General features: G+C 38.0%; 1 protein-coding gene across 1 annotated transcript; it reads left to right on the forward strand.

Annotated features, from left to right (window-relative positions):
* The first annotated feature begins 3,011 nt into the window (after positions 1-3,011).
* Positions 3,012-4,575, forward strand: LOC143665970 (uncharacterized). Its single transcript, XM_077139556.1, is given in 2 exon segments — positions 3,012-4,410; positions 4,493-4,575. Coding segments are annotated over 2 exon segments (1,482 nt in total).
* The last annotated feature ends 7,176 nt before the right edge of the window (positions 4,576-11,751 follow it).

Here is an 11,751-nt window from a genome sequence, read left to right on the forward strand (position 1 = left end):
CAAAGATGCTACAAGAAAAGAAAATGACAGACCAGTCTCTCTAATGAATATAGAGGCAAAAATCCTCAACAAAATTCATTCAAATCCAATCCAGCAGCACATTAAAAGAATTGTACCCCATGACCAAGTAGGATTCATCCCATGTATTCAAGGATAGTTCAACATAAGAAAATCAATTAATGTAATACACCATATCAACAAATCAAAGCAGAAAAACCAAATGATCATCTCTATTGATGCAGAAAAAGGTATTTGACAAAATTCAAAATCCTTTCTTGTTGAGAATACTTCAAAGGATGGGAATAGAATGGAACTTCCTCAACATGATAAAGGGAATATATGAAAACCCACAGCTAACATCATCCTCAATAGGGAAAAACTGCAAATGTTCCCCCTAAGATCAGGAACAAGACAAGGATGTCCACTGTCACTGTTGTTATTCAACATTGTGTTGGAAGTTCTAGCCAAAGCAACTAGAAAAGAAAAAGAAATACATCTCACTGTTTGCAGATGATATTATACTCTATGTTGAAAACCCAAAAAAAAATCCACAGTAAAACTACTAGAGCTAGTAAATCAGTACAGCAAAGTGGCAGGTTACAAGGTCAACACTCAAAAATCTGTACTGTTTCTATACACTAGTATGAGAATCTGAGGAGGAAATTTAAAAAAAATCTATTCGCAATTGCAACCAAAAGAATAAAATATTTAGGAATAAATTTGACTATGGATACAGAAGCCCTATACAAAGAAAACTGCAAGAAATTGCTAAAATAATTCACAGAAAACCTAAATAAATGGAAGGGCATACAGCGTTCATGGATTGGAAGACTAAATATACTTAAGATGGCAGTTCTACCTAAATTGATTTATAGATTCAATATAATACCACTTAAAATCTCAAAAACTTACTTTGTAGAAATAGAAAAAACAATAAATAAATTCATCTGGAACGGCAGGGTGCCCTGAATAGCTAAAAATATCCTGAGAAAGAAAAATGAAGTCAGAGGTCTCACACTACCTGTTTAAGGTGTATTACAAAGCTACAGTGGTCAAAACACCATGGTATTGGCATAAAGATAGATATACTGACCAATGGTATGAAATAGAGTGTTCAGATATAGACCCTCTCATCTGTGAACAATTGATCTTTGAAAAGGCAGTCAAGCCAACTCACCTGAGACAAAACAGTCTCTTCAATAGATGGTATTTGGAGAACTGGATATCCACATGCAAAACAATGAAAGAGGATCCATATCTCACACCTTATACAAAAATTAACTTAAAGTGGATCAAAGACCTAAACATTATATCTAAGACCATAAAACTTTTAGAAGAAAACATAGGGAAATATCTTCTTTTCCTAGATCTTACATCCAAAGCATGAGCATTGAAGAAAGAAATATATAAATGGAAACTCCTCAAAATTAAGCACTTTTATGCATCAAAGAGCTTTGTCAAGAAAGTAAAATGGCAGCCTACACAATGGGAGACAACATTTGGAAACAATCAGATAAGGGTCTAGTATTTAGAATATATAGAGATTGTTTAACTCAACAGCATAAAGACAAACAACCCAATTACAAAATGGGCAAAAGACATGAACAGACACTTCTCAGAAAAGCAAATACAAATGGCTAAAAGGCACATAAAAAGATGCTCAACTTCCTTAGGTATTAGGGAAATGCAAATCAAAATCACAATTAGATTCCATCTCACACCCACCAGAATGGCCGTTATCAATAAAACAGAAATTGAGAAGTGCTGGAGAAGATGTGAAGAAAGAGAACACTTATCCACTGTTGGTGGGAATGTAAAATGGTACAACCACTGTAGCTGTTTGCAGTTCCTCAGGAATCTAAGTATAGAATTGTCATATAATCCAGCAATACCATTGCTAGTTATCTATTCAGAGTACATGAGGGCAAGGACATAAATGGATGTTTGCACACCAATGTTTATAGCAGCATTATTTACAATTGCCAAGAGATGGAAACAGCCCAACTGTCCATCAACAGATGAGTGACTAAACAAGCTGTGTCATATACATACTATTGAATATTACACAGCTATAAGACAGAATAAAGTCATGAAGCTGTAACAATGTGGATGGACCTTGAGGACATTATGCTGAGTGAGATTAGCGAGAAACAAAAGGACAAATACTGTACAGTCTCACTGATATGAACTGACATTTAATGAATGAGCTTGGAGGTTTCAGTTAAGAACAGAGGTCATCAGGAGATAGAAATAAGGTAGATATTGGGTAGTTGGAGCAGAAGAGATACAGATTGTGCAACAGGACTGATTGTAAAAATTCAGAAATGGATAGCACAATACTACCTGATTGTAGCACAGCAATATAAGTACACTGAATAAAGCTGAATGTGAGAATGATAGAGGGAGGAGGGCTGGGGGCACATATGAAACCAGAAGGAAAAATAGACAATAAAGACTGAGATGGTATAATCTAGGAATGCCTAGAGTGTACAATGATAGTGACTAAATGTACAAACTAAAAAATGTTCTTGTATGAGGAAGAACAAAGGAATGTCAATATTGCAGTATGTTGAAAATAGATGGTGGTGAGACCATATAGGGAGCGGAGGTGTATGTCATCCAAGGTGTCTGCAACTGAGGCAAGATGGTGAAGGTGCTACCCTAGCTCTCTTATGACTGATGACATTAGCAACTGCATAAGAAAAGTCCACTATCAAAATATACTTTTTTTCCCAAGAGAAAGATACTCTGAACTCCATAGTGTGATGAAAGCAGCCTCCTGTAACTTGAATCCTTGCTTTTCCAGTCTGTTTGGGTTCTGTTTTTTGTCCCTGTTGATTAGACTGGGTTTACTCCCAGTGAAGAGTTTGTGATTCATGACAGATGAGTCTAGAAATTGTAGTCAAGACTTGAGTTTGGAGGCTTTCTCCATTCTCAGCTTTCCTCACCTGCTGCTTTTTGTTTGTGAGTGAAAATCCAGAGGAAGACTGTTGTCAACTGACTTATTGGCAATGCAACCACAGGAGTTAGTGACCTTCAATGATGTGACTGTGGACTTCAACCAAGAAGAATGGGTCCTGCTAGACACATCCCAGAGAAAGCTGTTCAGAGAAGTGATATGGAAGAATAACAAACTTCTGGTCTCAGTGGGATGTCAAGTCTAAAAATCAGATGTGCTTTTCCAGTTGGCACAAAGAGAGGAAGTGAGGAGAGATGGAATGGGATTTCTCCAAAATCAGAGTCCAGGCAGGAAATATGCCTTTAAAAAACAAGAAATGGAAGTCCTGCAACCTGCCTGCAGGCAAGACACATCTAACATCCCGTCATTGCAGACATTTCACACTCAAAATCAAAAGAATTCCTTTAAATGCTCTTATTTACAAGAAGATTCCACTCACAGATCCACAGTGATTCAGCGTGTATTAATTCACATGAGAAAGAAGCCATATTGCCACAAACCACATAGAAAAGTCCTCAGTGACCAGTCAACTTGCAATGAAAAGAAACAAATTCACACTAGAAATAAATCATATGAATGTCATCAAAGGGTTGAAGTCTCTACTAAAAGCTCTGGTCTCAGTCAGTACAGTGGAATTCACTTTGGAGATAAACGATATAGATGCCTTCTGTGTGGGAAAGCTTACATAAAAATTTCTCAGCTTAGGCAACATGAGAGAATTCACACTGGAGAAAAGCCCTATGAATGTCAGCTATCTGGAAAATCCTTCAGTCAATCTTGCAATCTTATAAAGCATGAGAGAACACACACTGGAGAGAAACCCTATGGATGTCATCTATGTGGGAAAGCCTTCAGTCAGTCTTGTAACCTTCAACAAGATGAGAGAACTCACACTGGAGAGAAATCCTATGAGTGTCATCTATGTGGGGAAGCCTTCATTCGATATGCTTACGTTAGGTCTCACAGTGGAGAGAAACTGTATGAATGTCCTCTTTGTGGGAAAGCCTTCAGTCGGTATTCTCTGCTTAAACAACATGAGAGGTCTCACACTGGAAAGAAACCCTACAAATGTCACGTACGTGGAAAATCATTCAACCCATATTCTCAGCTTAGACAACATGAGAGATCTCACATTTGAAAGAAACCCCATAAATGTCATTTGTGTGGGAAAGTCTTTAGTCGAGTTTTTCATCTTAGACAACATGAGAGAACTCACACTGGAGAGAAGCCCTATGAATACAATGTATGTAGGAAAGCCTTCAGTCAATGTTCTTCCCTTGTAAAACATGAGAAAACTCACACTGGAGAGAAATCCTATGAATGCAGTGTATGTGGAAAAGCCTTCATTTGTTGCTCTGCCTTCAGACGACATGAGAGAATTCACACTGAAGAGAAACCCCCTGAATGTCGCCAATGTGGGAAAACCTTCCATCGATATGCTTATCTTAAACATGAGAGAATATCACACTGGAGAGAAAGACTATGAATGCCCTCAGTGTGGGAAAGCTGTGGTTCATCCCTTTAACCTTAAACGACATGAGAGAACTCACACAGGGGAGAAACCTCATGAATGTCAACTATGTGGGAAAGCTTTTAGTCGATATTCATATCTTTGACAACATGAGAAAACTCACACTGGCTAGAAAACCAATGGATATCATCTGTGTGGTGAAGCGTTTGCTTATTGATCTGTATTCTATACATGGACATGAGAAAAAGCACAATGGATAGAAGCAATGAGACTGTCATGTATATGGGAAAACCTTAGTTTTTATAAACTGAAGCAATATGATATTATTCAAACTTGAAAAAAAAAAGAAAATAGATGGTAATTCATATTTTAAAACTTCAACTTCTATGTGAGACTAAAGCAAAAAATGTTTATTTTGTATAAAATTTATATTTTGACTAGTGCATTTCCTAATATAACTTATATGGACAGGTTATATTGAACACCATTAGTACATGGAACCTTGAATAGGGCATGACATTTTGTAGGTTTGTCCGGTGTGATTGTTTGTCCTGATATATCCCAGAGTGATCTGAACAGTGAATAAAGAAGTATTTGCAAATTCCCCTTGGGAGAATGATAAGAAAGGGGTAAAATTCAACTTCCTCATCTGGAGAATTCCTGAGATTCTCATAAGCAGGGGGGCAACTAAATCAATAAGCAGAGCCCTTAATCTTGGGGTTGTTCATATGAAACTTATCTCAGCAAAGGATAGGCTAAGACTACTTAAAATTAGGCCTAAGAGTCACCCCCAGAGCACCTCTTTTGTTGCTCAGTTGTGGCTTATCTCTCTCTCAACCAACATGGCAAGCAAACTCATTGCCCTCCCTCTCTCTACATGGGACATGACTTCCAGGGGTGTAAACCTCCCTGGCAATGTGGGACAGGAATCCTAGAATGAGCTGGGACTCATCATCAAGGGATTGAGAAAACCTTCTTGAGAGAAACAGGGAAGAGAGAAATGAGACAAAATAAAGTGTCAGTAGCTGAGAGATTTCAGAGTTGAGAGGTTATCCTGGAAGCTTTTCTTATACATTTTATAGATATCCCCTTTTTAATTTAAGGTGCATTAGAGAGGCTAGAGGAAAGTGCCTGAAACTGTAGCGCTGTGTCCAGTAGCCATGTTTCTTGAAGATGATTGTGTAATGATATAGCTTTTGCAAATGTGACTGTGATCATGAAAGCCTTGTGTCTGATGCTCCTTTTATCTATGATACGAACAGATGAGTAAAAAATATGGATTAAAAATAAATAAATAATAGGGGGAACAAATGTTAAAACAAACTGAATAGATTGAAATACTAGTGATCACTGAAAGGGAGTGGTAAGGATTATAGAAAAAAAAATAGGGGGAACAAAGGTTAAAATATATTGGGTGTCCTGATGCCTGCCCATGAAAAATATATATATATATATATATTATTTCCATGTAGATGGAAATACTAGCGGTCAATGAGAGAGAGGGGTAAGGGGTATGGTATGTATGAGTTTTTTCTTTTTTCTTTTTATTTCTTTTTCTGGAGTGATGCAAATGTTCTAAAAATTATCACGATGATGAATGCACAACTATGTGATGATATTGTGAGCTGTTGATTGTATACTATGTATGGACTGTGTGTGTGATGATTTCTCAATAAAAATATTTTTTTAAAAATCAGTAGTATTTCTACACACTACTAATGGGCAATCTGAAAGAAAATCAACAGAAACATACCATGGACAATGACAACTAAAAAATAAAGTATCTAAGAAGAAATTTAAACAAGGAATGTAAAAAAATTGTATGTGGAAATCTACTAAGAAGACACAAATAAATAGAAGGCCCTTCTGTGTTTCCAGATCAGAAGACTATTTTTGAAATGTGAATTCTACCCAAAACAATGAACAAATTCAACACAATCCCAATCAAAATTCTAATGGTCTTCTTTGTAGGAATGAAAAGATCAATTGCCAAATTTGTATAGAAGACAACAAAAAGACAATACACTTTTTTAAATGGACCAAAGTCTTGAATAGATCTCTCTCTCCAAAGAAGATATACAAATGCCAAAACACATATGAAAAGATGCTGAACATCATTAGCCACTAGGGAAATACTAATCAAAACCACAATGAGATATCATTTCACCCCCACTAGAATGGCTACTCTCTTTTTAAAACTGGAAATAATTAAGTGTTAGAGAAGATGTGAAGAAATAGGAATAATTGTTGATTGTTGGTGGTAATGTAAGATGGTGCAGCTTCTGTGGAAAAAAGTTTGGCAATTTCTTAGGAAGCAAAGTATAGAATGACTACACAATCCAGCAATTCCACTTCTGGGTATATACCCAAACAATTGAAAACAGGGACTCTAACAGACATTTGTACACCAATGTTCAGAGCCTTATTATTCAAAATTACCAAAAGATGGAAACACCCAACTATCCATCAACATAGGAAGTGATAAACATATTTAATAAAAATATATATGTATACTGGAATATTTCCAGCCGTAAAAATGAATGAAGTTCTGATACATGCAACAATATATATGAACCTTGAAGACATCATGTTGGGTGAAATAATTCAGACACAAAGGACATTTATTTATGAGCTCAATTATATGAAATAATTATATTATGAAAATCCATAGTCAGAAACTAGAATTCAGATTACTGGGGGCAGTGTGGGAATTGGAAATGGGAAATTAATGCTTAATTGTTGCAGTTTTTGTTTAGGGTGATAGAAAAATTTTGGTAATGGATGAAGGTGAAAATATTATGAATGAAATTAACACCATTGAATTGTGTATTTGCATGTGGTTAGGAGAAATTTTAGGTTGTGTATATGTTAACAGAATAAACTTTTTTAAAAAACATAAACATGTACAACACAGACGATGAATCCTAAAAAACTATGGACTACAGCAAAAGGTATAATTGTAATAATGCTGTTTCATCTGTTGTAACGTAGATACCACAGTAAAACAATGTTAATAATAGGGAATAATGTGTGTGTCATGGAGTATACAAGAATTTTGTACTTTCTGCTTGATTTTTTCTATAAACATGCAATTTCTCTTATTTTAAAAAAAAGTCAAAGCAGTATTCCTGGATGTAATGCCTATGAAACATTTGACCTACCTTCATCATGGTAAGAAATATAAAATGCAATAATCTAATCTTCTTTGGAGAATGAAGGACCACTGGATCCCTCAAAATGTTACTGATGTGATGGGGCCCTGAATATTTGTAGATTGTATTTCCTACCCTTTGGAAAGCATGGATCTCATCAAGGCCTCCAATCCACTAGCGACTTTCCGCAATGCTAGTCTAATTTGCAGAAGGATATCAGTATAGCAAACCAGTGTGATGTTGTTGTAGATAACCAGAGGTAGAGACCTCTTTAGACTATATCATGACCCAATGCAAAAGAGTCTACGTAGCTCTGGAGCAAAACTTTCAATATATATTCTTGTCTTGATCTGTTTCTGATCCTCTTTTCTAATAAGAACTGAAAAGAACACATCCACCAAATCAGTGTCCATATACCACATGCCTGTTATTCTGTTCTGGTGAAGAAAACAACATCTGAGTTCTCGCTAGGCCTGTCATCCCCCTGCAAGATGGCAGTGGTCGAGTGAGCTGGGATGGGTAGTGAGGCCTGAAGGAACCACACCTATGCCGGCAGCCAAGGAGGGTGTGCCCTCTGCCCTCACAGGCAGATGATGATTTGAGACAACACCAATAGCAGATCTTCCAAGTACAGATCTTCCAAAATGAAGTGCAGAGGAGATGACAAGTTTAGATGTCATCAGTCTGGACTGTAGGCCTGGATTTGGGACTAGGAAATGGAATGGTGTCTCTTGGGCTTCACTGTGGAGAGGACCCCAGGAAAATCCCTACCTCAAATTAAAATGCTCTTCTCCAAAGCCTTCTTGACCAAAAGGGGAAAGTGAGGAATGAGACAAAATAAAGTTTCAGTGGCAGAGAGATTTGAGTTGAGAGATTATCCAGGAGGTTTTTCTTATGCATTAAATAGATATCCCCTTTTAGTTATGGTGTACTGGAGTGGGTGGAGGGAAGTACCTAAAACTGTTAAGCTGTATTCCAGTAACCCTGATTCTTGAAGACGGTCGTATAAAGATACAGCTTTTACAGTGTGATTGTGTGATTGTGAAAGCCTTGTGTCTGATGCTCCTTTTATCCAGGGTATGGACAAGCTGAGTAAAAAAAATGTGGATACAAAATAAATAATAGGGGGAGTAAGGGATAAAATAAATTGAGTAGATTGAAATACTAGTGGATCAATGAGAGGGAGGGGTAAGGGGTATGAGATATATGATTTTTCTGTTTTTTCTTTTTATTAATTTTTCTGGAGTGATGCAAATGTTCTAAAAATGATCATGATGATGAATGCACAACCACATGATGACATTGTGAGCCATTTATTCTACACCGTATATGGACTATATGTGTGTGAAAATTTGTCAATAAAAATATTTTTTTTAAAAAGTGCCCTTCTCGGGCTGGTGACGGTGGCTCAGCAGGCAGAGTTCTCGCCTGCCATGCCAGAGACCCAGATTCCATTCTTGATGCCTGCCCATGCAAAAATAAAAATAAAAAAATTTTAAAAATTAAGAAAAACAAAAAATCTTCTTCTCCAGACTTCAGAACCCTGACACAAAACAAAGGCAGAACTGGAGAAAGTTTCCATGAGCCATGACAAACAAGAGGTGAAAGAGCTGCCTCTGGACCTTGGGGATGGTGAGAACAAAGTCACCAGAATCCTGAAGAAACTGGAAAAGAAAAGGACAGAGCCAAGGGTACAACAAAGCTGTCCCACACTGACCTCATGACACTGAGGCTGAGACCCAGCCCTCCTTCCTTGCCCACTCTGGCCTGTCGAGGCTGGTCCAGAGAGCAGTTAGGAAGGAAGAGAGATGGCCCTCAATGTGGGTTTCCTTGGGAAGCTCAAAGAGTAACACCAGAGTGCAGCCTGGCCTCCTAAAGAGAGCCCTGGAGTCAAGTTTTGGTTGTGTTCCTCATTATTTCATTTGAAGTGAATATAGGGATAGGATTCAAGACCCTTCATCCAGAAAGGATAACTGGAGTCTATGATTGTGGAGGAAGGGACAAAAAAAATTGAGAGTTATCCATTGTTAAAGGGATAAACAAACATGGTAGATCCCTAAATGAAATATTATTGAGCCATGAAACATAAATGTAAATCACCTACATGTGACCACAGAGATAAGCCTTGAAATCATTAGGCTACATGAAAGAACACAGACGAAAAGGATTCATATTGTACAAATATATTTATAAGAAATGTTCGGAAAAGTCATACATAACCATAGAGACAGAAATAAGATTATCTAGAATGCTGAAATTCTGACCCCCACATCCTGGGGGTCAGGACAATGTGGAGTGTCTACTACTGGATAGAAGAGTTTCTTTCCAGGATGTTGAAAATGTTTAAGATGTGATAAAGGTAATGGATGCACCTTTATAAATACAGTAAAACCCACTGAGTTATAGAATTTTAAAAGGAGAATTTTTTTCAAAGGAGAACCTTATATATGTGAATTAGCTAGAGAAACAATTATTAATGTGTAAATAATTACATTGTGTACAATGTAGTTTGAAGTGGTTAAGAACATGGATTATTTGCATATATTTATATGTAAAAAAAATGACAAGGAGACAGAGGTTGAAGCACACACAGAGAAAGAGAGAGACAATGTTAAAGCATGTGGCAGAATGTTACTTTTTTATATCAATATGGGTTAATGATATACAAGAATTTTCTATGATGTTTTGCCTTTCTTTTTCACATTTGAGATAATATCAGTGTAAAATGCTAAAAAAAAAAAAAAGGGAAACCAGTGAATGAGAGGCTGAGGTTACCTGCTAGGGGACCAATGAGCTGAGGGCAGGTTTTGATTTTACGTCTCTGTGAACTTCGATCACTGTGGAAAGTGCAGCTGCTTCTATGCAATGCACAGTGATAATCTTCCGTGTCCGAGATGGTCAGGGAAGCTGTGTTGTGGGACTTGGAGATCCCTGACTGCCATTTACTGACCTCATAAATGAAGAGCTTGCAGGTCACGTCTGGGAGCTTTGGTACCAGGACACCTCATTAGAACACCCGGCGTTACTGCTGCTGCTAGCATAGGAGGAGGTGGCCATCTGACCAGAAGTCCCGGACACTGAAGGAGGCTGAGTCAGGATGGACTGAGCTCAGAACCCTGAAAAGGAAAAGAAAGACAATGAGTTCACAATCAGGGTTTCAAGTGGACCTGGGATGGAGTAAAGAAGGATGTTCTAGTTTGCTAGCTGCCAGAATGCAATATACCAGAAATGGAATCACTTTTAAAAAGGGAAATTTATTAAGTTCCAAGTTGACAGTTCTAAGGCCAATTAAAGAAACTCTATAGAAATGTCCAATCTAAGGCATCCAGGGAAAGGTAGCTTGGTTCAAGAAGGCCGATAACATCCAGGATTCCTCTATCAGCTGGAAGGACACGTGGCAAAGTCTGCTGGTTTTCTCTTCCAGCTTCTTGCTTCATGAAGCTCCTCCAGGGGCATTTTCCTTCTTCATCTCCAAAGATGTCAGGACGGTGGACTCTGTGGTTCTCTCTCCTCATTCTCCAAAGGGAACTCTCTACAAAATGTCTCCTCTTTTATAGGAATCCAGTAAACTAATCAACATGCATCTAGAATGGGTGGAGACACGGCTCCATCTAACCAAGTTTTAATACCCTAATTGATTGAGTCATATCTCTGTGGAGATAACCTAATCAAGTTCCCAATCTGTAGTACTATTAGGGATTACAAGATTGATTAGGATTAAAACATGGCTTTTCTAATCCTTTCAAACTGGCACAAAGGAAATCACTCATGAACCAATAACAGGATGTCTCACCTGTGCTGTGAGTCCGGAGTTTGAGGAGGAGGGGAGCCCAGGTCATGCTTGAGGTGCCCAGAGCTTCTCCACCTGAGACCCACAGGTGGGCAGGGCAGCCTCGGGGACCTTATCCCACAGGCTGCAGTTGAAGCAGGGAGAAGTGGACCTCATACAAATCTTCTCATGGAAGCCTGTCCTTCTTCACTACCCTCTCTGGCTCCAGAGCCTTGAGAGAGGGAACCCAGAGGGACTTCTGACTCCTGGGTCTTCTGCAAGGAGGGTGTGGCCAAGAAACATATTCTCCTTAAAACAGCACTCATGCTGGTCTTCAGAAATAAGAGCTTCTGTGCAAAAGTCACACAAGTCTTCAGGCCCTGTCATTGATCCCTATCCC

Source organism: Tamandua tetradactyla, chromosome 22 (genome assembly GCF_023851605.1).
Source record: "Tamandua tetradactyla isolate mTamTet1 chromosome 22, mTamTet1.pri, whole genome shotgun sequence".
Taxonomy (NCBI): domain Eukaryota; kingdom Metazoa; phylum Chordata; class Mammalia; order Pilosa; family Myrmecophagidae; genus Tamandua; species Tamandua tetradactyla.